At 42.0% G+C, this 27,126-nt stretch overlaps 1 protein-coding gene across 6 annotated transcripts in view; it reads right to left on the reverse strand.

The window, feature by feature from the left end:
* Positions 1–27,126, reverse strand: part of ELMO1 (engulfment and cell motility 1) — a 311,155-nt gene that overhangs the window by 12,333 nt on the left and 271,696 nt on the right. For all 6 annotated transcript variants that reach the window (XM_037385186.1, XM_037385188.1, XM_037385185.1 and 3 more), the window contains 3 exons: positions 17,660–17,823; positions 10,903–11,015; positions 2,769–2,876 (listed from right to left, as the gene is read on the reverse strand). In XM_037385186.1, coding sequence (XP_037241083.1) covers positions 2,769–2,876; positions 10,903–11,015; positions 17,660–17,823 — 385 coding nt within the window. The remainder of the gene's footprint in view (positions 1–2,768; positions 2,877–10,902; positions 11,016–17,659; positions 17,824–27,126) is intronic.

Here is a 27,126-nt window from a genome sequence, read left to right on the forward strand (position 1 = left end):
GTGGAAAAGCATCATAGATACAGAACAGCATAATAATATGAAAATCTGTTACTGCCCAGTTCTTTACAACCTCTAATAGAAATACTGGAGAGGAGAAATGCATTTCCTCTTCTACTGGGTACAGCAACACTGTGTATTTTATTACAGATTACCTCAGCGCTATGGTCAAATAGATACTATGGGATATAACAGACACTTTAAAACAGACTTTCTTGGCATGAAAAATGAAAGCAACAGAAGTTATTTGGCCCTTTGCTACTCAGCCTCTCCTGCCTTTAATCTCAGCACTTCGCGCTGTGGCCCTACTGACTTTTTGTGTCTCTGACACTACCCTACAAGTCAAGAAGAGATGTTGTTTTTGAGAGGCAAGAGCAAGTAGGACAAACTGGGAAGTAAAGGAGATATCTGACTGCAATGATGGTAAAAGGTCTTCTTACAAAGACAGAGTTCCTGCCATGCACTGAAGGTGCCCAGAAAAACAGTTTCCACTTTGCATACAGTAGGTTCTTCTCAAATTAGATCTCTCAACCAAGGCAGCTTTTCTCCAGGTTTCATACATTTGATCTGTGATCAGGAATACAGTTACCGTGGGAGATCACAGACCGATGTGACACCCTGCTCTTTATTTATCTGGAACTTGGCTTATTCCTTGCTTTGGAAAAACAGAAACAAAGACTTCAGATGGTATCAGAAGCTGACTACAAGGTGCTGGGGGGTGTGAGCACAGATGTGATATGCTGACAACAGATAAAGCCCTGAGAAAGGGGGCAGCTGCTTTCTGTCCCAGCTGGAGTCTACACAGCTTGTTAACTCTGCCAGCCTGAAGAGAGGGGTGACATTCACAGAAGCGAAAAGGTTAAAAAGCCCCACGTTTATTTCTGGAGATAGATACTAGCTATTCAAGCTTGGCACAGAGTACACAAAATGCCCCGTGCTGCTTTTCTTGGTCCTTCTTACCCTTCTAAACCACCTATTTGCCTTCATCTGTTGACCTGCTCCCATGTGCTGAAAATCTGGTCATCACGTTCAGACCTTAATAGTTCAGAATTCTATGAAAGTCTATCCAAAGAGCACCAGAACATTTCTGGAACATGTTCTGTAAAATTCCCAAGCTAGTTTGGCCTGACATGTTTCAAACAATAGTGCCACTTGATAATCTTGTGTCTTGCAATATTCTCAATTAATTAATTAAACTCTAATGTGGATGGCACTGTGGTAACATCTCCTAACTTTCATAGCCTGGAAGCCTGAGATAGTGATGAAATAACCATGTCTTTCCCAAACTGCATCAGTATCTGTTCTGCCAGCAGGCATGCACAGGGAACATGTGGGTCTGGTCCAGCGGTTTATAAAGCAGGAGCCTTCTGTCCCCATGGGATACTGACCTTCCTGACCTCAAGAGCTTAAGGAAAATGCAAATGCAAGAGGAAGCAGTCAGGGTCGGGGGTTTGAGCATGGAAGCGTGCCCAAAGCAAACAAATCTGTGAACTGCTGGTCTCCTGACTGTGCCTGCAGTTCTAGAGTGACCTTCATTCTTCTTCTGTCGTTCTGATGCTACTGTAACATTCAAGGGCTATTTCTCTAAGCTTTGTCCAGAAAAACAGCTTCCCCCAGTGCCAATGCAGCAATGTGAGCCCCTGTCCTACATTCTGCCAAGACTGCGGTAAGAGCATGAAACATCCTTGAGGCAATCTGTAAGGCAATGAAAACAAGGGAATGTGACTGCAAACTGCCAGGGCTTCAGCATCAGACAGGCTGCGTCTGGGAGCACTTTGAAATTTTAAAAGGTGCTGCCTGGGGACAGGTTGAGGGAGCAGAAAACAGAAACAATTCTTTGTCTTACTAATACATAAAAAAGTTTAAATCACCGATTTTCTCTTTTCTCAATTTTCAGGCTGGTAAAATTTCCAACTTCTGAAAAATTAGTCTTTCTGCTATTCCATGAAAGAAGTGGAGCTATGAACTGAAATACTTGTACAAGCATGTCTAATCTGATAATGCCAAGAATGGCATTTATTACTAATGGAGATTCAGAAAAGAACAAAAGAAATTATTCCTTATTCAGTGCTTGATTTCTTGAAGTCACTTTCAGGTGACAGAACTACACTGGTCATTATTGTCATTATGATAAAAAAACCCCAAACTTTCCCAGGACTGCAAGTTAAACCTCTACAACTCATGCTGAAGAACAAAGGAGAAATTATCACAAGAGTCTTATTTTTCTGAAGGGCTCCAAAATTACTTTTATCCATAAAAAAAATCCTGATAAATCCCCCAGCAGGAGTTGTCACAGAGGCACGTCCTCTCCCAGCTGGGTACACAGTAATGGTGACATCCTCTCAGTACTGTTCATAGCAATGTGTCACCTCTAAGTCCACTCCCTACAGCCTTCTCCTCCAGTCACTAGACTGCCACAGAAGAAACATCTGTCTCCACGGACAGGAGGTTCTTCTGAATGTGCCTAAGTATTTTTATTTGACATCTGCAATTAGATGAGCAACAAAAATAAACTGTGTTCCTCTCCATGAAAGGCATGACATTTCCAAGCTGAATGAAATTATCAACTCATTGGAAAGCTGAGCTCAGTCCTCACACACTTGCCAAAACCAGGAGAGCAGTGTTTGAATGCAGGAGGAAAAATGTCTTCTGCTCCCTATCTCCATAAACAGAGTTGTTAATGTCCCATGTTAAGACAAATCTACTACAAGTTCTAAAAAGGAGCTAGCATAGAAGAAGAAAAAGTAGCGCAATCTTTGTGCATGACTTACATTTATCTTGCAAGGAATCATGGGGGACTTCTCCCTGGGGACTTTCTTCCAAGTCTCCGTAGTGCAAGACCTTGTGATTAGGTGAAAGTCGACAATACCAGAATTTGTCTGTTAAAAATAAATGCATTAAACAAGGTCACTAACATGTCTTCATCAGCACTATCAATAGCACAGGAGAAAGCTTACTCGAACAAGGCACTATAGGGAAGGACTCTCTTTTTTTCTCTCAGGAGGAGGAATGTGTGGGGTGCATGCAAAGTAGGGCAGAGACTTTGCTCAGTAATTTTACTTGATTAAATGAAACTGGCATTAATCTACTATTTTTTTTTATTGACTTCATCACTGGCTCCAAAAATAAATACTAGCAAGAAACAATTGACTTAGTTTTACACAGTATTTTATACCCTCACGGGCAGAAGACTGGCAAAGTAACCACTGCTTTGAGTGGATAACTTTGATGTACCCATAAAAGGTTCATTTTTAGCACGCACTGTGTGAAAATTAAGCCCTGCCAGCTGTCTTGTGTGGGACACCCAAAACCTGATATATTTGAAATATCCCATACTTTAAAAAAATCATGAGTCATGCCTTTTTATAGACATGGGAGAACACCTCCATATTTATGGAGGGACTGGACATAACAAACAAGCAAAGATTTTAAAACCAGACATTGACTCCCTTGTCCTGTAGATAACTCAGTGCTTTGAATGGTCACACCCCATGCAACCACACTCCACTTTGCGTTTTAGTCCTTCCTAGGAGATGTATACTTACATCTCCTGCCAACTGCACCTCTGCAGCATATAATGCCCCTTAATATTTGATAAAATCTGCTCCTGTGAAGAACATCACCTTTGCAGAGCTGGGCCACCATGGTGCCTAGCGTGCAAGGGCGGTGCTTGCCAATTCCCTTTCTGAAATGGCAAGAGCGAAGTTACCCGGCCTTGTCAAAGAACATTCTATTTAATGAATAGATTACATAATGTTAAGCTGTCAAAAATACAATCTTGTTACATTCAAGCTATAAATCTCCACAAGCTCAGAGCAGGGCTAGATGTTAAAATGCAATTTGGGGTGGGGGCAGAGGGCTTCTCGGGCTCTGTGCTGCTCCTGTTGCTGGCAGGGCTGATGCTGGCTGTGACAAGCAGCACTAGAGGGGATAACCTAGGGGAAACGTTTGCATTGACACAGCCCCATGGTGCTGCAGTTGCCGGGAGCGAACGGAGCCACAGTTTGGATAAAATGTTGAAGGAGCTGTAGAACCACCAGAGCCAGCATACGTGAGCTCATTTGGGGTGTTAGCAAAGGAAGGACTTCTTGGCTCTGGCTTCACGGACCCAACTTCTTTCTAAAAGACACTCTCCGGTCCCTTGGCCAGCCATTTAAAGTACAATGCAATAAAACACAGAGAAAGGCAACTCAACTTTGAATGGTAAAAGTGGGCTTCTGCATGCCATTTTAAATTTCTTTGTCACGGCGGGTAAAAGTATTTGGGGAAAAAACCCTACACACTTCAAACCACTTTCTGATTGTGCAGACCCTTCTAGAGCATGGTTTCAGCAGACCTCACAAATGGCTGGCAAAGGCTCAAAACGACAACGGGAGAGGTTCTGGTTATCTACTCCCCAAGCACGCACAGTACAGAATGATTTACGGTAAAGCACCTGAGATTATGGTTTTGTGACGCATATGAGAAGAGCTGCTGAAATACAAGCATCCTTGGACTGTAAGCAGTACATACAGCGTTGCACGATATGGGGTAAAGAGTAAAACCCCACTTGCAAAGCTTTCATAGGGATTTGAAACTAGAGCAAGCAGGAGCTGGCATTCAGTAGACTCTCACCTGCAGAGCTCACACACAAAATCAACTCACTGCACAGTTCGTGTGGCTCAGAAGGATATGTGTGAAAGTTTTCTAGATCCGTACCTTTTACAGAAACTCTATCAGAACCATATCAAAACCCAATGCTTAAAAAATATACCCCACTGAACCTGACGGTAGACCATCATGCCCCTAGCCTACCTAAAGAAAAGCCTCTAGGAACTGTAGCAGGAGGCTTTCATGCCCAGCTTTAGCTACAACCTCATTGTTTATCAGGCTGTACAAAGGAATACACCTTTCCAATTCTAAGATTAATACAATATTTTTTTCCTGATAAAAGTCAACATGGCCTCACTACCTTCTCAGTGACCTGGCCAGGAAGATGGTGTAACTGAAAAACACAAAAATCCTATGAATTCCTTTCAGTTTAGCACAAATGGCACTGGCGTCATTAGCAAGGGTTTGAAAAAGTTTGGCTCTTTAATGTCCTACAGATGACAGTGTTCTGGGAACCTTGGCCCTGTTTCAACGCCCTGCTCCAATAATAGAGAGGAAAATCCCCTCAGTGAAAATGTCTTCATTTTTAGGAAGGGGTGATTTTATGGGAAGAAACCCTAGCTCTGAAGGCTTGTGGAGCCTTTTACAGTAATTCCCCATAACCCACGGTTAATTAAAAACTAATAGCCACAGACTGTAGCTTGAAGCATGTCTGGCGTGATTCTCCTGTGGGCTCACTAATAACTGCCATTGTGCCACAGCCTTGCCGTCAAGGGGAGAAACCCTTAAATGAAACCTACAAATGGAACTAATGAGGTTCCTTCAGCCGCAGCCGCTAAATGACTGCACCAGCCAGGCTGCGGAGGGCGATCAGCACATTAGTGATGGGAAGTAAGCCCTGGTTCTACAAGCACATCAGCCTTGCCATCTGGGGTGGGTTTTTTCAGCTGTACATATTGTTATGAATAGTTTATCAGACAATAACCCACTTCTATGAGATCTCAGTCTCTTGGAGGGGAACAGTTTTAAAGAAGATGCATGCTATTTTACTGTAGTGCAGGTACTGAACACAACTTCACTGGAAAAGTAGTATATAAATAATCCTGCAGTCAAAGTAAAAATTATATTGAATTGCTTCCACTGACAAAAAGGGTGCAGAAATCCTAATTACAGAACAGCACATGGGAAGTGGCCAACATTCTTTCAGGTCTAAATTGATAAACAAAAAACCCCAAACCCTAAACAAAACAGAGAGCAGCAGCAGCAGCTCTTTTCTACCATGACTAGAAAGTGGTGTTTCTAAAACAAAGAAAAACTACTACCCAACCCTCCAGAGCTCTTAAACCCAAGGCTGCAGAGTTGAAGTGCCACAAGAGGCTTTGAAGACAGGACCAGCATTTCTCAACAGACCCTGTACTCCACAGCTGGCAGATCCGTGTGTATGCACACAGCTGGAGTGGGGCAACCGTCTGTTCAGGAAGGAGTGGAGTTTGTTTTGGTTTTAGGCCAGTCTTACGAATTTGCCCTATAGCCTAAGCCCCTTCTATGAGCTACAACTCTTATTCTGTACCCAGTGTTATTCCACCTGCCTCTGTAAAACTCCCCAGAGCAAGCAACTGTAGGGAGGGCAGTCGCTAACCAGAGTCTTTAGAGATGATGGGGGTCTGTGAGTTCATTGCAATTTTCGGACACTACATCATTTGCTCTTTCCTGTGAGTCTTTATGTCTTTTAGCTCACTGACCACCGATGCAATCAAATTAAAGTGCTAGAGATTCTTCTTTGGGAAACAGAATTAATCATTCCATTTTTTTAACTTGAAAAGGTTACAAAGAAATTGTTCTGATTTTCAGGTAACTGCTAGAGCAGCCAGTGGGTTAAATATACTGCAGCACATTGTTAAATATTACAGGTGAGGGTAAAAAAAAAAAAATAAATTGGCTACAATTTGGCTGGAAGAGTAATACTAAAAACTGACTGAATAGTAGAGCACAGAACATTTTGCTGATGGGCTACAGAGTGCTTGGCCATTCACATCGTGCATTAATGGCCACTGACTCATATGCCCTTCACTATGCTATCCCAGGTAAAGAAGTGCTGTGGTTAGTACAGAAGTACTCTATAGTTAGAATCTGGGGAGAAAACAGCTCAGATACACATGGACAAACGTCTGAGTACACATTTTAGCCCAATATATGTTCTCGATTACTAAATAAGCTTTTTGTTCAAAGAAAATCTTCCTCAGATTTAGCAGCAAGAACACACTTACGAACGTACCAGTGAAAACATACGTGTTTGTGTAGATTTTAGATATATGTACATGGTCCCACTCTTTTTCTTTCATTGTGATGCCTTTCTCCAATACAACTGTAGTGACACATTTTCACTCTAACTGGTTTTAACTGTTTAGCTGAAAGCCAGCGAGCCCTGCAAGTGACTGGCAAATAAGCGACCTGTGGCAACGCTGGAGGCATATTTGGTTAATCAGTTCTTCTCAGCAAGTCATGCACTCACAGAATATTATTTTTTACGGGACTACAGAGGGTGGGATGGAGTAGCAGTAGCAAAGAGGCTTGGCAGAAAAAAGACAAAGTGTGTGTTCTTGTTCAGAACTGTGAATTACTTATCTTAGTAGCAAGAGATAGAAAACCTGTCTTCACTTGATTTTTTGTTTTAATTTAAGCCTTCTCTTTCCAGGTTACTTCCATGCTGTCTTGTGTTTTTAATTTAATGGTGTGTATCACCAGGCTTTCCTTCCTTTCCAAAAATTGCTGTGCAATTTCTTTGGCTGAAAAACCACTTCAAAAACATGCAATTTCTCTATAATCTTTATAAAGCTAAAAGGGGAATTTATTTCTAAGAGTGTACCCAGCAACATAACTACAAATGTACTGGATGACAGCATCAGAAGTATCTATTATTCTCAATAAAATGCCTTTATCTCCTACTTAGCTCTACTGGAAATAATAACTCTGGGGCTGTAAAATGCTTTGCAGGCTTTTGCTTTAGTCTTCTCCCCTTTCTTTTAGGAATTAGGGGTGGAGAAAGCTGAAGAGGTCTATCTTTCAGCTGATGTCCACAATCAAGGAACAAAGTGGGGATTTGCAAAGCTTCATGATCTGCTGGCGAACAATGACCAGAAGGGCAGGCTAGATTTTACTGCTTCATTTCCAACTGATTAAGAATACTTAACAAAAACAGGAGTAGTTAGTACTGCAGTTCTCCTATGCAACCTTGCAAGGGAAAGGCCATGTATTCCTTGGAAGTGCTAAGGATCCTGCTGGGACAACAACGGTATTTCTGAATTTCATGTACAGAGAGATCCTGCCAATACGATAATCCTGTGCTGAAACACAAAAGGCAGAGATCTGAGCCCAGATACCTCACAGCTTAATCTGCAGCATCTCCCCAGTGAATCATCTGTTGGATTGGAGGCTTTCCAATGCCAAGTATATATGAAAGTGCTTCACCTCTCCTCAAAAGGCCGTAAGAGGCTGTAAACTCCCTGCTCATTTTTTTGTAAGTCAATTTTTTCAACTTACTGTGACTAACCATGTGTGTCCTACCACATGTTCAAACAACAGTCTTAACAGAAGTTTGCTCTGGAGTCTTTATCATGGGGTAATGCATACTAATTGTTTTTTAAACGGGCAATTTAATGCTTTCAGCTTCTCCTGTGTAGGGCAGGTACAGGTTCCTCTTGCACAATCCGAATATTTGTGATATTTGTTCCAGAATTGTCTCAGGGGAAAAAGATCATAGGAAAGGTAAAAGAAGCAGTATATATACCGAAGTATAACACCTACCTGATCTTTTACAAGTTGTTTGCCACATAACAAGCAGATCGTGATGCACCACAGCACCCCCCATTTCTCTTTCAGCTCCTAATTGACCTGGACGGACCACGACCCTTTGCAATGCTCCACGGCAAGTGAATTCAGTTGGAGCGGCAGGCAGGTGGCAGGGCTCCTGAACCCCCCCGTAGCACAGGGCACGTACACAGAGGTGGGGTGGGGGACAGCAGATGGGAAGGTGCGATAAGGCTAACAGAAGACACACTCGGGAATCTGGGACTTGTACTATTTTTATCAGGACATTCAGAGGAATCATCTGAAAGGCTGACTATCCCGATGTTTAGTATCGCTAAGCTCAACCTCTGGCCTCCGTTCACTTTACTTCATCTTCTAGTTCTTGACATCAGGACAGCCCTGGTTTTACAGCTTGCCCTGTTTGGGGTACTGGAGACCCTGAAGGACAAAGGCTGATTTCGAGAGAGCTGCTTCTGCTTTGTGCCAGCTGCCACTATTTGCTAGTTAGACTGTGCCAGGCACTGTACATACCTAAAAAAGGACCCCAGCTGAATGGCTTATATATCAAATATGCTTGTGTTTACAACCCATACTTTGGTTCCTCATTAGATCACACAGTGTTAGATCGTACTTAATTTAGTCCTGGTGGCCTTACGGATCATTATCTTCGGTAACGGTTGTGTCTTCTCCTTCCTTCCCAGGGGAAAAATTTACAGTTCTGTTTAAGGGAATAGAGGGAGTCTAACATAAGCCACACACAACTCTTAAGGGCATGTGGAAACATGCCATTCTATATGGGCTTGTATCTGACAAAACCCAATGTATTTCAGAGAAGATCAAGTCCTCTGAGGCATGGCCACATGTTTTATTTGTTTCCAAAGAACTGTGAACTTTTTTGGCCCTGTATAAATGTGACATCAAAGCAATTAATCTGGTGGCCTATACAATTCACTCCATGGCATGATACATAGCAACCTGCTCAACTCTGGACCAGAAGATTATGCTGATTTTTTTTTTTTTTTCTAAACATATATATATATTTAACTTCAACTCCACACATGTAAGTTGAACCAACTTATGCCCCCTAAGGCTTTTGATCCTATAAATCATGAACTAACAACAGCTGAAAATAAAATAAACAGTCTACCTTCCTCTTGGAGATCTGCTAAAAGAAGAACATTTGCCACAAACCCTCCTCCTTCCCTAGAATTTCAGTCATTTAGGATTAAGGCTCTGAGAGGAATAAAATAAACAACCCTCACTACTGATAGCCAAACCAAACTATGACTACTTTAGCTACTTTCACTCCACGAATATGCTGCTGAAGGGAAAAAAAACATATCGTGTGCCTCACTATAAAGTCTTTATAGAAAGTCACACTGGAATATTAATGCTCTTTCCCTAAACTCTGTGCGGTGGGCTTCATAGGTGTTCGTAGGCTTGACAGAGTTAAGCTTGACAGCTATAAAGCTGCAGTACATTTTTTTCTGCAACTCAACCCTTTCATAAAGGCTTTGACATTTTCCAAAATAACCTCCCTACATTAAGGAAAATCGCTTCCTTGTTTCTAAGGAAGGAGGCATTGCAGGGATACTTCTCTCTGTGATGAAAGCAGTTTTCCCCAGTTGATGGGAAAGTCTCAAATACTTATCTATGACAGTTCTTACTCTTAGCTTTTGTAACTTTCTGATTTGTATTCTACCTACAGCAGAAAGCAAATGGAAATCCCTTTAAAACCCTCATTTTGTGAGGGTTTTAAAGGGAAACTTTTAGAAACAACTTCTAATTAATCTGCTGAATTTACACTATGTCCCTGTTATTTCGTCCAGATAAAGAAGCCTGCCTCTCTGAGGGGAGAAGAGCCATAGAGAATTTGACTGTACAAAATGAGCTGCAAATCTAACACTGAGCAATGACTCACAGGATTTGGAAAATAATCTTCTCATGTCAATCAAGTATTCATCTGAAGGTACACAAATTACAAATTGATCTAAGTGCTTTTTAAAAGTATATTTAAACACCATAATATATTTAATGTATATGGTAATATAAGACAAAACCCAAGGACAGGCAGTACTAGAGGGAGGGGTGCAGGATGAGTTCATCACATATATAAAGCTGCTCCAAGTCTGACAGATTCAAATTCTGGCTACACCAGGTTTCATGTGCTATTCCTGCACAGGCAGAGATTTTGTTCTGAGATAAACAAGAAGCCTGGACATCCAGGCAGAAATCAAAATACTGAGTTCAGAGTGCAAGACTGCTGCTTGAGACTTTTGTCAAATGCTGGGCTTGTTCCAGATGATCTGTGTGATGAAGCCAAAACCAGTTCCAGGAAAACACAGGAAAGCCTGCAAGTGTAACTAGGAAATCTGCTTTCAGATGCACCCCTAGTAAAAACAGTCAAGCACTACAACCAAGGACCTTGCCACTAAAACTAGTATTGCTCATCTCAACTTTCAGACAAAAGTGACAACAAAAAGCCAGACTAGGCAGCCTGAGCTGTACCTTGTCGACGCCGACTGTTGAGTTTCCTAAAGCAGGTGCCCTCCACAAGTCGATTGAGACGTTGCTGCTTGATCAGTTCTAAGATCTCAGGCTGAATCTTCTCTTTTAGTTCCCTTGGGAAGACAGAAAGTAGGCACTTGTCAAATTTAGTCAAAGACCATCCTCTTTCCTCTGAGACAGAGTCTCACAAGATGTTTCTGCAGGGAGTTTGAAGGGGACAACAGTCACAGGCAGGCCCAGGTCAGAATCAAGTGTGCTCCAGAAAAAAAACTTTTTCTTATAACAAAGAATGAGAGCCAGGATATCTCTGTTGTAGACATCTCCCTACTATGACATAAGTGTATGACTCAGGCAAGTCGCTCACTTGTTTCTGACTTCACTCATCTAAAAATAACGCTTACTATAATGAATCAAGAAATTTTTTCTGTGGCTAATAATGGTCTTTCACCATAGGAGCACTGTGAAGCTTATTTGAGGGTCTGTCACCTTTTGGTGCATGGTCCTCTACTGGTGTAGTTTACTAGCACAATTATTTAGGACAAAAGGAGGAAGGCTAAACCACATTTTAAAACAACGATAAAAAACAGTGAACAATGCCAATGAACTAAAATCATGACCGGTGCTATATGCTTGTTCTTAATTCCACACCATTCAATTAATTCATTATTATCAAAATTTTGTGGAAAACTAAGTCATGGCTAGGGATTGCTCAAGGACCAAACTTTACCCTTGCCCAGGAGTGCAGGAACCCACAGTGTGTTTAGAAATAATATTCTATAACCTTCAGAAAATGCATTTTCTACATCCTACTTTATCAAGAGTTCAACGTGTCAAGAACTAGGCAGAAAATGTATGCACGTAACATTTAAATTTTGATTTCATACACCATCACATGGATTCACATATGCCTGAATTCATCAGTTACATCCTCACTTAGATTCATTAAGAATACATAAAAGACAGGTTTAAACATCAACTCGACAGCAAGCCTAGCAAGATTAAAAAATAACTGAATTTGTAGAGGATTTATAAAATATGAAGTGTGTCAGAACCATAATTTTGCATTGCTGTGCAAATTAGGTAATATCAAAAATCATTATGTCTGGCAGTATGTTCCAGCAATCGTCATCAAAAGGAAGCAAAGCTGTGGCATCCCACAGAGACCACAAAAATATTCTCTCTCCTTGAAAACTTAGGGAGCCCTATCTCTGTCGATGTCCACATTCATTTGGATTCTATACCTTTGATCTGCCAGACCTGCACTGGAAGTCCTCTGCTAGGAAGATCAGGCCTTGAAACAAAAATACCATCTTTCCCTCAGGTTTTAACAAAACGGTTGGAGTTCTTGATGCATAACCCATCGCATATATTTTCAGGCAGTGAAAATCTAGCTGGTCAAAAATCAAAGAAGCATTGTAACTATAGAAACAGGCCACCTTTTGGAAATGTATTATTAGTCCTTTAGGATAATTTTCAAGCACTGCTGTTTTCTCATTGGGAACCAAGATCTGAATATGCCAAATGGTTAAATACTGTGATTAAAAGAATTTTGTGCTTGAATAAATGTTTTGCTTTTACTGAGCTGATGACCCTCCCCTTCCCAGGTAAATCCTGGGAGCAGGGGCTAAGAAGAGCAGTGTTAAAACACAGCATCATTGCTTAGCCCAGGCCGCAGGCAAAATCTGCAGCTGAACTGACTTCAAACAGTCAAGACTAGTATAAACACCAGTTTGATATTTAGGTAATTTCATTCAGAAATTGGATGGTTATCACTCAATAGGTGTTAAAGGTTTGGGGCAAATTCTCTTCAGTATCTTTATCAATAATCTGTATGAGGGGATCGAGCGCACCCTCATCAGTTTGCAGATGACACCAGGCTGGGGGGGATTGTTGATCTGCTGGAAGGCAGGAGGCTCTGCAGAGGGATCTGGACAGGCCGGACCGATGGGCTGAGGTTCAACAAGGTTGATGGCTGGCTGAACATGAGCCAGCAGTGTGCCCAGGTGGCCAAGAAGGCCAACAGCATCCTGGCTTGTATCAGACACAGTGTGGCCAGCAGGACCAGGGCAGTGATCTTCCTCCTGCACTCAGCACGGGTGAGGCCACACCTCATACTGTGTTCAGTTTTGGGCCCCTCGCTACAAGAGGGACATTGAGGTGCTGCAGCGTGTCCAGAGACGGGCAACGGGGCTGGGGAAGGGTCTGGAGCTCAGGTCTGATGAGGGGTGGCTGAAGGCACTGGGGTGGTTCAGCCTGGAGAGGAGGAGGCTCAGCGGGGACCTTGTTGCTCTCTACAGCTGCCTGAGGGGAGCCTGTAGGCGGGGAGGGGGTGGGGGGGGGTGTGTGTGTGTGTGTGTTGTTTCGGTCTCTGCTCCCAGGTAACAAGGGACAGGACAAGAGGAAAAGCCCTCAGGCTGTGCCAGTGGAGGCTGAGACTGGATGTTAGGAAACATTTCCTCGCGGAAAGGGTGGTCCAGCACTGGAACAGGCTGCCCAGGGAGGGGGTGGAATCACCATCCCTGGAGGCATTCACAAAATACATAGATGCCGTGCTTAGGGACATAGTTTAGTGGTGGATTTGGCAGTCCTGGATTAACAGTTGGACCTGCTGATCTTACAGGTCTTTTCTAACCTAAATGATTCTATGAACATCATAGTTGTAAGACACTACCGAAAAGACAAAAATGAAGGTGTCATGCAGCACATTAACGTCTGTTTGCTCATAGTATCCCCTCTTCTGTCCTTTAAAGCCCCATCCGCCCTTTACAATTCAGAGGAAGAGAAGGATTTTTAACCAGTCCTAAAATAAACAGGTAATCCTCTCTGGAGTACTTTGCTGTCTAAGGCAGACTTTCCATAGGAAGAAGCGCCATAGGAGAGAAGGGACACCTTCTGCCTCTTTAATGATGTGCTGGAGTCCCTCCACAAATTAGAGGTGGCACTTAGGGACATGGTTTAGCGTTGGACTTGCCAGTGTTGGGTTTACAGTTGGACTTAATGATCTTAAGGGTCTTTTCCAACTTAAATGATTCTATGTGCATGTGTTTACTCTCACAACCATGAAGCTCAGAGGTAGTACACCCTTCTGTTTTACAGTCCCCAGACTAACACACAGATGTTCTGGAGACAACTCGTTACCTCATGGAGAAACAGTCTTCAGTGACTTTGGACTTTCGTGATACCCCATAAGTCTTATCCATCCCTTGCCACTGGTCATCTGCACTTACTGTCCTCAGCAGCTCAAGCCAACATGTGGTTACTCTGACTGGTATGGTTCTCAGCTATTTTTTAGACACCGTGGCTCCAGATACAAGGAGATCCTGCCACTTAGTGCTCCTAACTGTCAAGGTTTCTGTTCCATCACTTCAAGGTGACAGAAATGGAGCAGAACAATCAAACCACGGCACACAGTTGAAAAAAAGATGCACTACTTTGAATATATTTCCTTCAGAAAGCCTTATGAAGGCAAGGGAGTTCTGTTCGTCAGGGTCAGTGTTTAAAGACCAAAGGATTAGAAAAAAAAAATAAAATCTCTGTACAAGAAACAGGTCCTGCTGCCTAATTTCAAAATCAAACAGGAACAATGAGCTAAAGGAAGATCATAAATGCAAATATGTTTTGTAAGAATTGTATGTATTGTCCTTCAGATAACACTGGCTTAACAGTTTGTGACTTGCAAAGAGAGAGAACAAACTCAGAAAGTCTAAGGAGACAGGGGCTTTAAAAATTGCTCTTAGTTTCCTACTGTGTTCCTGTCATGTAAGAACGGCAAAAGTTAGCGGCCTGCTGAGACAGGAGGAGGGAACCACGCAGTAATATATATGATCACTAATTTTCTGATTTCACTGGTCTCAGCACCATAGGCAATACTGACATCGGACACTTGTTTTTAAAATAACAGACTTGAATTGTCAGCAAATTTGAAAATCATTAGAAATTCTTTTTAGATTACTCAAATGACACTAGTTCTTCAGCACCAGTTATATCCATCCCCAGCTTTTGCCTTTCCAGCTTATAATTAAGACATCTTCTTGCTAGCTTTTTTCCTTCCAGGATGGGGCATATTACAGACATTTAAAGCATTACAACACAACAGAAGAGTAATCCCAGAACTGCTTTCATGTGTTTTGTCCTTTTATCTTTCTGGCTTGTAGCTATGTCTTCCACGCATTTGCAACAGGCAGTAGTGACTCTTTCTAACACTGCAGAGAAATCTGTAAGATAAAAAGCATCCACATCCTTCCCTCTATTTTCCTGTATGTTGCTGATTTTCACGTACATGTTACTTAGCAATGGTTCCCTAGCTGGCATTAACTCTCCTTTCACCAGCAAGCCACCACTTAGATGTCAGATCTTTATCAAGTATTAATGCATCTCTTGCCATTTAACGTGTCAGAGATCTTTGCTCCTTTACAAGCCCACAGGATTCCTACACACCTTCTTCCCCAGCCATTCAAAATGCACCAGTGATACTTTATAATTTCTTTGTGGAATAGCAGTTTGGACGATCAATAACGGTCCCAGAATCTTGAATAGATTCTGTTCTGAAAGACTTTTTGTTTTCCCTAATCAAAAGTAGAAATTGAAAAAACTTCATCTCACATGATACAACACTGCTCGTATAAAAGAAACAAGTAATCCTTGCAAAACAAGGCTGCTGTAGCTATGAGGATCTAAGACAACACTTTCCAGATTACATTCAAATGCAGCTTAACAGAAACTTCTCTCATCCAGCAGCTTCAAAACTTAAAAAGTTCAGTGCTTCATACAATGAACAGCAGAAGAAAGGCTTCAATCATGTTCAAGGTGGGAAAAACCATCATCTGATTGCCATATTCTCACACAGAATTGAACAACGCCTGCTGACTTTACATTCACCGTTGTGCACAATCTCTTTTAGCATATCTGCAAGGCTTTAAAATGTACAGCGCAGCCACAATTGCTCTCTTCACTTGCAGTCTTTTTCCCTACAATGAGGCCATGATTCTGTACGTCTATCAATTGTGCCATCTATGCAATTTGAGAGAGTTCAGTACGGGGAATCAAATCAAAGGGGAAAATGAAAGAACCCGTTTCTTTTCACAGTCAAGAATAAGTGATCATGGATGCAATCAAAATGCAAATGCATAGAGTTAAATCTCTGCAAAAGCACTTGTGATGGCTTAAACACCTTATCGATTTACTTAGCCTTTATAGCCTTTAGGCTTAGCCTTTGTCCTGATTCTGAAATGAGTCTGTGGTAACACTTCAGTTGCTTTTAACTATTGTGTTGGCTGTTTCACTCACTCCATGACGGGGAAGGAGACTCCACACTGTGGCAGCAACTAGCCAGAGTGACACTGGAAATAAAACAGCTTGCAGAGGGCACTGGCAAGTTTCATGAGGCTAGGTGATGGTGCAGAAGAATATAAATAGTTGACCTGCGTCATATTTAAACAGTTGACTCATAGGGAAAGCCTGGAAAATGAGAAGCTTTGGTGACAAGCTTAGCAGTATTGAGCAGCTCTGAACTACTAAATGTTGCAGGGGATTTGCAGGAGATCTCCAATAGTGTAATGATGCAAAACTGACTGGAACCATTTGTAGCTTTTTAATTGATGCATTACTATGAGTGACATCAGCTCTAATTGGGCATTAGATCCTATCTTCCTATACACTGAAAACATAAAAGAAGCATTTCCCCTTTGATCCACATTGGTATGATTAAAATAATGTAAGATGCTTGTGCTGCTGCGCTGCTGCCCCTGGACGAATGGGTCCCCAGAGCTTGTACTTAAGACACCTGTATCCTTTAGAAATAAATCAAAACAAACATTCCATTTCTGAATCCTGAAATGCTCTGGTCCAAACCCTTCTCTGTACCTTTACCTTGGAAAGGAGATTTCGAAAATCATCAGCCATTCCACTTGTAACATGGTCAGGATTTCATGACATTTCAGCTGATGCTTTTGGAGTCCTCACCATTTCTCTGCTGATCTCAAAACGTTCCTGCTATTCTCAGCACATCACCTGTGCACCATGGGGTCTGTATCTGTCCTGTGCCACCAGTTCAGCCACAAGCCCAGACTTGGTCCAGAGCCAAGCACGGCCTCCATTTTTCATATAAAAGAACAAAGGGTATTCTGAGCTATGGCGGCAATATTAGCATTTGATACTTCGCAGTAAACAACAAGGAAAATAAGAATCCCACTGGCTAGCTGACAGAATGTTATAATTTACAAATAAGTAACTGTTTGTCATTAACACCAAAGATAATGCCGTAAACCAAGACGGTCATACACAACACCACTCTTTTGTGGAGCCAGTGTGTATCGGTTCATATTCTGGGCTTCTCCCCGTCTCTCTTGGAAAACTGACATTTGGAATTTTTAAAGACCCTTGGACAGAAGACAAAGTTGCAGTGTTATTTGGTTTTTGGTGGTGGTTTTTTTTGTTTGGTTTTTTTTTTTTTTTTTAAGCCAGCGCTACCAACACCAAACCCAGCCTCACAGTCATGCAACACTAGGAAATGTTAAAGCGTTGTTTCATACAAATAATCCACACCAAACCCTGTAGGGATTTGTTGAATCTGGTTTGACTGAACTCAAATAAAAAGTTAGGATTCCCAGCAGAAGAAAACACACTCCACTTCAAGCAGATGCCACGTTACTGCTTTGAGCATGGCTCCCTGGACAGCTTTCCTCCTTGGGTTCCCCCAGAAAAACTCACAAATGTCATTTGCATGCAAAAACGAGTGGAAAGAGAAGACAGTACTTACAGAATCGGACGAGACTGGAAATCTTCCTGGTTCATTCTTTCGGACTGTCGTATTTTCAGTATTTCTGTGTAACTGAGATTCTGAAGTTTGCTCTTGAACTGATCCAGAGAGCTAGGCTTGGTAGTGAGCGCTCTCATTATCTGTTCTTTCACTACCTGCATTACCTGTGGTTGACAAGGAAAGGAAAAGAAAACCTGCGTTAACACTTTTCGCGTTTTTGTTTCAAATCTTACTCTGGGTCGCAGTAAGGTTTCTAGGTATAGAAGATGATTAGTACTATGTGGTCTCAAGAAAATTTTTCAGTAGCATAACCAGAAAATAAGACAAATTCTGACAGGGCATCACATCTTACAGCAAGATCTCACCTGCTCTGTAACAAGAAATTTTGGTTTTTTTGGGGGGTGGTGGCAAGCATGTCATTTTTAACTTGGCTGTCTCACTAGACAGCTAAATTACAATTGCTGGTTACAGGATTTTAAGTCCTGCTCTGTCCATGGTTTGTGTGCCCATGGCAGCAGTAGTGTGGCTCTTCTGCATTCTGAGTTGAGATGATGCTCCTGTAATGCCGGGGGGACAGGCACACATATACCACCAGACTTAACAGCAGAAAAAAAGGCTCTGAAGTCCTCAGGAGCCGACTGACAGAGCAGATGCGCATCCTGACTTCTGCCAGCTCAACCCAGGTGAAGTGCACAAGCCCCAGGGACCAGTTTCAATGCCCACAAGAAAGACTGTGGAGAGTTTTTAAGGTCTTACAGCTGCTTTCCTGCTGGGTCTTAGAGCTGCTCTCCTGATCAGCACAAAGCTGCTAACATGGCTTGCTACAGTGGCCCATTCCTTCCCTTTATTCCTTATGCCCAGAGGTGATGGGCACACACAGGAGGCTCCCTCTGAACATCAGGAAACACTGTCACTGTGAGGTGACCAAGCACTGGCACAGGTTGCCCAGGGAGGTTGTGGAGCCTCCACTCTTGGAGATACTCAAAAGCCATCTGAGCACGGTCCTGGGCAGCTGGCTCTTGGTGGCACTGCTTGAGCAGGGAGGCTGGACGAGATGACCTCCAGAGGTCCCTTCCATCCTCAACCGCTTTGTGATTCTGCGAGAGCCTTAGGCTGTAGGCACATTGTGGCCATACACAGTGAAGGAAAGGAACTTGTTAAAAGAAACCATTAGTCAGGGCGGGGGAGAGAGAGAGAGAGAGATAGATAATTTTGCCAAGGATATTACAGGATTGCTTTTGAAGCAATGCCATATACAATGCAAACCAAAAAACGAGAACGAAGGATGGCTGGGCAACAGCCATCTATCTGCATATTAATTATCTTATCAGGGAAAACTGCTGAGACACAGTTAACTAAGGGGAATTGCTTGGCTCTAGTTCAAATAAATACATATCATAGATTACTGCTTCTCCACAATCCTAGACTCTTTTCCTTGGTGCTGGTGCAAATCACACACTTTGAAATATTTATCTGATGCTGTGCTTAAGTTAGCTGAAAAAACAATTTATCAGACTTAGAAAAGCCCATCCCACCCAAAACCCAACAGCTAAAAAACAGTAGGAAACGGTAACACAACTCTGGTATCCAAGAGGATGTTACAGAAATTAACAACTACAGAAATAGAGGGCAAAAGCTTTTTCTGCATTGTTAATTTTCCTTTATTCTTTCATCTTTACCATGTATCTTAAAACAAAAGCTCAGCCCCACAGAGGTTCCCCAATCATTCTGAAAATTTCTCTTTTCACATTAATATTTCATTGCTTCCCATGTGTTGCTTCAGTCTTCTAACTCATTGCCTACACTATGTTTTCTATTTTTGCTTCCTGAGATAGAACTTCTTTCTCAGATGCGATCTAAGCACTTATTTTAGCTGTGTCCAGCAGATGAAACTAAGCAATTAAAGAACTGAAGATAAGCTCCTTCCTTGCTACAGGGACCACATTCATCCCAGAGATCTACTTCAAGAGGAGCAAGATGCTCCTTCCAGAAGCATTGGCTCAGGTGGGCAACAAATGCCTTTGCACTTATATTTGCACCCCCTGAATGAGGCAGTCTACCCGCACTCACTTGGCTGGGGGCTTGCTCTGCATGCATCCATGCATTTAAGATCCTACTCTGGGTAAATCATGCAAACTTGGCCCAGCAAAGCTGAGCTCTGCCCTACCCACTCCTACAAATCTAACAGGTACTTTGCTATGTATTTGAGGAAGCCTTCTAAAACTTAGTTTGATGGTAAAAAGCAAAACTGAATTCTGTACTCTGCACCTGCATACTCTTTATTTCATATTCAAAATAATTTCATATTATTTTGTTCTAGATGGTGGCCTCGTGCAGCTAAATCCCTCTGAAGAGTTACTCAGCTGGTCTGCCAGTGGGAATCAGCTACTTCCCCGTCTGAAGGATGAACTCCTGACTGCCATTCGACTCCTTAGAGGGATTAACGCCTCCTTGACTGCATTCAGAGTGTGCTCACTAGACCACGCCAGTCCAAGTCAGAAACATGCTGTCACACCTTGGAGACGACAAACTGGAAGGCCAAACAACCTTAAGACCTGAACGTTAATGGATTGTGCCCAGCAAGGCGAGTGGCATACTCCTACTGATTTCACTGGGTCTTGGTTTAATACCTAAAAGGAGAAGTGTAATGAAAGAAATGTCCTCAAAGGAATAGTGGGAAAAAACCAAGCAGAAAATGCCAGCGACAAGTTGGATGTTTAAAAATACCTTCTGTCTTCCTCCTTCTGCCTTCTTGACAAAGACTACTTATTGCTGCTAATTAATTTTAATTTATATATTATACATGTATATATTATTAATTAGGACTAATTATTAACAACTACCAGGAATAGAGAAGAGAGGAGAGACTGGAAACTAACTTTGCCTATTGAAAACATATTCAGCTATTGGTACCTCTTAACACTACTGGCCCAGGCTCCCAGCTAACTGGGCTTAACTTTTCACCCCCGCAGAGAACGTGACGTTCAGCTACTGGCTTTACTTCTGCTTTCTTAGGTCTGCCGAGAAGTTGTGTCAGGCTACTTTGTCCCATGTGGTTTTACAGTCAGCCTGCAGTTGTCATTTCTGCAGTATCATGCAAGAGAAGCATGCAAAACCAGGTAGCTTACCTTAATTCAAACATGTAAGCCCTACTGCCACTCGCAACCAAATTCCCTTGCCATTAGAAAGCAACAAACTACTGCTACTTCAAACAGACAGGTGTAGTATAAATGCTAAACTAACCATACTATACTGCTATATTAACGATCACTACCATATCACCTTGATTTTTCAGCACTAAATCAGATTTGCAAGCAAATATAGTCCTGCAATCACTTACGCATGCGTGCAGTTCCAGTTTCATGCATTCATTCAAGTATCTGTACAGATCTGGGTTTTTGTTGCTTACATATAGATACAGCTTCTTAAATTCAGGCACTCACACTGGGGAAACTGCCTCTACGAGTTTTCCCCATAAAATAAATGGAAAAATAAATAAATACTGTATTTTCAGGAGTTGCATGCATGTGGATCTTCTTTTCAGTCTGATGTCTCAACCACCCCCACGAAGCAGCACTCATTCTTGGCTAAACAAGGCAAAGGAGGTTCAAGTTCCACAGACTTAGGGTGCCGTCATTTATGTTAGTCACAAAATCCCGTATCAACCCTTGCCTCCCTTCTCTGGAGCTCACTGTTGTGGTTAACAGGCAAACAATGCAAATTCCTCTTCTTTGCTCTGACCTGCAAAGTCATCCACAGGGCATCATCAAGGAGCTCCTTGCTTTAGAGGCTCCACTCGCTCCAGAGGCAGAAGGCAAGAAGCGTGTGCCCCAGGCCCAGCACGTGGCGGGGTGATCACTCACCTTGTAACGCTTATAGCCAACACTATTTAACTAGCTGGCCAAAATGTCAAAGCTGCTGATTGCGCCGAGTCTCCTGAGCATTGGGGGATCACTGCCAAGAACTTCTAATCTGTTCAATTTCCAAAGCTGAGTTGCCAGCCCCTGATTACTGCTGTCTGAGAGACAGCATCAACCCTTCCTCCCCATGTGTCTGACCTTACAATGAAATTAAAAGCGTTCTCTACTCAATGTGACCGTACATAAACATTGTAGATAGCTGTTTTAATTACATTATGCTTTGCTACTCTTACTGAGAAACGAGTGTTTCAGAGGGCATATTTGCTTTAAATCATGTCCGTTTTATCTGATGATCTCTTCTTGAATGGCGAAAGAATCTTGGGTTCTGCATTATGACCAAGACAGGTAAATACAGTGAAGACATGAAGAGAAAGACAGTAGGGAAAAAAAGAATACTTTTTTTTTGTTTAATCACACAGGACCTTATTCCCTATTTCTTGTATCCATCCAATGTGTCCTACATTTCTACAGTCAATATCACCATAACACCATTTTTCGTTTGGCTGTTTTAGTTCAGCTTTGTGTTTAGCTTATTTGACCTCACCTCTGTCGTCCCACATTCTGACTACCTTTGCCTTTCCAACATTTACCCCCTCTTTTACTCTTCCTTCTCTTTTTTGCCGTGACAACTTTTGCCTACACAAGTGAAGTCTCCTCCATTCAGGATGGCACAGAGGTCTGAACACTTGGGCTCTACAACAAGGGGACAAAATAGAGAGATGTTGTCAATGTCTGCCAGAGGAGTTTATCAGAGCCAAACTCTACAGCAACCTTCCACTGACGGCATTTTAGCGGCTAGTTTGTAACAAAGGAAAGCACAAACCTCTCTACTTACACCACACCAATGCAAAGTTTGTCCCTGGCATTGCCTGGAGAAAACAGGCTGCCATCTCAGACACCTACCACTGCCTGCAAGCTTCTGGAAATTTAATTCTGAGCCTTCCACTCACCAGACGCACTCTTTATACCAAATCACACCACTGACCTTCTCAGAAACTTGTCCCAGAACAGCCTGAAGGTCTGGACCCTCACAAAACCCATCTGTGGAGCGCCACACAAGAGATGAACCTTTCTCACAATTTCCCCACAAATCAGCGTTTCTCTTGAATAAGCGTGCCCTTTCACACGTAATGACCCTTGCACAGCAGCAAGAACACACCCAGAGACCATCACAGAAGTCACCAAGTTGTACCTCTAGTATCTTGGGGCAGATGTTACACCGATTGCTGCTTGTTGACAAACTCAGGGGGGTTGTGTGTGACAGTACGTTATGCTGACTGATTGCCATTAATCTTGACAGTCTACTTTTCTTCTGCACAGACAAGGCATAGGCCTAAATCCTGAGCCCACGTTATGATGATGCGCTTAGTTCAGTGCTTCCCTCATTTGGCTCAGAATTAGTAAGCACTGCAAGGCGCGAGCCCCCTGCCTCGCTGCAGTGTATGATAGAAGAGCAGCCACTGGACTGCACAATATCCAGAGACAGCCCTCTACAACCAGACCTGAAGCCTCTGAGATGTGAGAAGTTTTAAGGCTTCATTCACTAGCTTTTCTACGTAACCGTTCACAGATCAACAAGCCAACAAACAGACAACTGGAGGAAAGACATCTATTTGCAAATTGGTTGTCAAATTTTCATACCTAATTTCCTTCCTATCTAAATGTTCCTGAAAAGCAGTAGCTTGGTTTATACAGGGTAAAAAACGAAGGTGGAAACGTCACTTGGTGATTGAGATCCAGCTTATGTCAGCCACGAAGGGATTTCCTTCCGTTAAATCCACAGAGCAGGTAAAAATAAGGTTGTAGAATGAAATGGCCAAATATTCTTAATGAGCAGCGCTTACTGACAAAGGAGGTCATAAAGAAAATCTAATTCTGAAGGGAAAGGAAATTACTTCAGTTTACAAGCAACCTGTCAACTCCTTTAATGAAAACTTTACATGTTTAACATGTGCATCAGGTAATTTAAGACCATTTTTTTAGACTGTTCCAAAGGATAAGCTGTCTTAACTAGATCAATGGTTGTATTTTCAGAGTACTCGGAAGAGTCATCTTGAGAAAATTCAAGGTCCTTGGGAGAGAATTTAATGCTGTTGTGTCCCCTGTCCATCCCCCAGATCTCCACATATTGCAATCTGTGAATTCACTACACCAGTCTCTACGTCATAGCCTGTACCAAGCTTCCACTCCGCATCACTTCAGAATATTAATCCAAACACACCATCCTACACAAGCAAATTTAAACTCGGGCACAATCTAACACTGACAGGAGACTCCAAAATTCCAAACCATTTCTTCTATTACAGTCTGTGTACTCTGGAATTAAAAAAAAAAACCACATAAACCAACCACTCAGTTTTCAATCTTCTTAACTGTTCCAGAACACAAGGCCAGTTACTGTAGCCAGCGATAAAGAGGCAACTCTAAGCTGTCTGGATGTACATAGCCACAGAAATAATTAAGTTGATTCATTTTCAGGCAGCAGGATGAGAAAGCAGCTGTCAGAGGATTTAGTAGGTATAAGCTCTGATACATTTTATCTCTTCATTTTCTGCAGAATTTAAAACTCATTGTGAAAAAAGTTTGCTGAGGTTTTGGCTTTATTTTTTTTTCTTGTCTTTTTTTTTTAAAAAACACCACCTCTTTTGCTTGTGATTATATTTTTCTAATATGAACCAAGATATCTCTCAGTCTGCAGGGAAGAGACTTGCAATAATGCAATGGTTTTGAAGAAACTGAGCAGTCTGTTTCTGTGCGGTACCGATATCAATATCATTACCCAGTTCAGCAGCGATCACAGTTTTGCAGGAATACCGAGCGTGAACACATGAGCACACCTAGCAGATGGGGTGATGGAGTCGAGAGGTACTCCATGTCACAGCAGCTCCACACAGGGTGTTTAAAAGCTCTGTAGCAGAAGCCTGAAAAACTTAATGCTGTAGCAATAGATCTCTTCAACCCGAAACCTTATTCAGAGCCTCAGGACCCGAGTAAGTTGCCTGCCCTCTGGTGAGGAAAAGAGGGACGAGAACCCAAAGGAGCCTGACCTTGCGCTGGATCCTGAGATCCAGAAGGTCTAGTGGTGAAGAAATAAAAGGCTGAAGATAAAGTGAGGCCCCACAATTTTTTACATTTCGGAGAAGTTAAGTTTTTTTCACAGCCTTTTACATTCCCTTGACTAATGAATCACAGGTGTGATGAACCAGACAAATCACGCGGTTCCTGGGAACTGATGGGATGAGACTGCTGTTAATCCAAGACTACCAGACAGGGGATAAAGGATTCATCACATTTGTAAGAAGGGAGGAGTAACAGCCCTAGGGCCATAAGCACAAGACTGGTGAGCACCATGAAAAAAGGTGTGAAAGTGATGTTGAAAAAAAGCGAGGAAGGGGTCCGAGGAGTGACTGCATCTGAAAGAGCTGATGTAGAAAGTTCAGTTCCCTGCAGAAGATTCCTGGCTCATCCTGCTGTTGGATACAAGCATTTAGTAAACTGTATTCAGGGGAAATGGATGACCAATGGCTGCACTCTGCTATATTACATCCCTGGGCTACTCCACCTCTGCAGGAAGAGCCTGTGGCCACAGCTTGCCTTTGGCACTTTCCAAAGAAGCTCCCAGAACCCTGTTACCTGCACTGATTATTTTTGCCTTGGATACACAGATCCTGATGGAGAACCACTGGATACCAAGGCAGCCTCCAGTTCTTTTTTAACGTTACAATTTATTTCTCAGTTAAAACCAGCAACAGTGACAGAGGCTTTGGCTGGGAATACAAAGCAGGTTGAACATTATTGAGAAAGAGACAAAGGGCTACCAAAAGACTCCATTAAAGGGTAATACGGCAAAAGGGATGGGGGGCAAGAAGATGATTTTGACAATGTGTTACAGACTGGAGTAGAAAAATGAAAGAGGAAGGCAGCTAGTAGGAAGGGGGCTATAAATATGGAAAAGCAACCAAAGCAGGAACAGAGGTTCCAGCAGGGGATATCAGCATGTGGAAGAATCATCTGGTTGATGGCTTGCAACAAAATAAATGAAGAGGTGGAAAAGTCTGAAGGAAAATAAGCCCAAAAAACGATGCTCTTACAGATGCTGTATTTCAACAGAAAATGAAGGCTGAAGGAAAAGAAATGAAGATTTTGTAGATCTGTTAAATGGTTGAAGATGTTATGGACAGCGTTTACCCACATTTTTACGATTGTTCTAAATCGACATGCATTTCAAGTTTTGTAAAATACAGCTGTTCACTTCCCTTTTCCATTACTATCAATTTTACCCTCAACTTCCTCAGACCAGTCCTTAAGGAAGGTTTCCCTTCAGTCAGCTGCTTCCCAAGCCATAATTTTGTAAATACATAACTTCCCACATGCTTTACCCTTTCTTTTCCTATTTCCTTTTAAGTAAAAGAATGCAAAAGCAGTACAGTGGCTTCTTGCAGGGCTAAAACCAGATGCTGCCCTCAAATCCAAGGGTTCCATTCAAAACAATGCTAATCTAAACACACAAGTCAAATACCACTTATTTGGGTTGTATCAGGCTGAAACAGGAATGACTGATAGACAGGAAACCTCTTCTCAACATTTAGTATTTGCAGAATATATTTGCATCAGAAATCAGGAATAAATTTATTTCCTGTTTGTGCTTTGTGCCTTGAGGTAAGCAAAGCAAGAAATAAGTACTGTGTGACAAAGCATTTCTGCCTCAGTAAAATGATGTGCAAAGTTAATATGATAGTTTTTGTAAACTTCCTTGTTAGCTAATTGAAGTCTTAGGTCAGCCAATTTTACATTATTTCCCCCAACGTCTGACAACCTCCTTTGGCAAAATAAAACATGCAGAAAATCATTTGTGGGTGGCATTTAATCCAGGGCTTTTCACAGACAAAATGTACTGATCTTCTCAAACAAAATGTTAAGTGAGGGGAGGGGGGAAAATGAGGAGATATTTGTGTTCTTAGTCATATACCAATGTATTAATTAATGGGTCAAACAACACACTTGTGAATTCTGAAAGAAAATAATACGAGAGTTGTCCATGATTAGGAACATACGTTTCGGTGCTGCTTCCCTTAAAATACACAATTACATTAAATGGCATACAGTAAATGAAAATTAATGGTAATATATTGGCAAACAGCTGATTCTACAGAAGGAAAGCAAGGACAAGATTTAATTGGCAGGTTTTCCCCATAGGAAAGGGTAAAAATCAAACAACTCAAGCTCTGAGTATTAATGACGCATAAGAAAAGACTCTATGAATGGGCAAAAAAACAGGAAAACTGAGGGAGCAAATTTTTTAAAAAAGGGGAACAAAGGGTGCTGAAAACATTGCTCAGTACATGCAATAAATGGATAAAAATTTAAGAACAACATTTTGCATTATGACTTCACATCTTCCTACTTCCTTTAGCTGAGATAAAAGCAAAATAAAGGTGTGACTGGCTGCATTTCTGAAAGGATCTCTGGGCTCTTTTTCCATTGCAAACCACTGTGCTGAGGTCTGTCCTGTCTGAGGTATTAACAGCCACACGGAATTGCACATGG

Source organism: Falco rusticolus, chromosome 4 (assembly GCF_015220075.1).
Source record: "Falco rusticolus isolate bFalRus1 chromosome 4, bFalRus1.pri, whole genome shotgun sequence".
Lineage (NCBI taxonomy): Eukaryota > Metazoa > Chordata > Aves > Falconiformes > Falconidae > Falco > Falco rusticolus.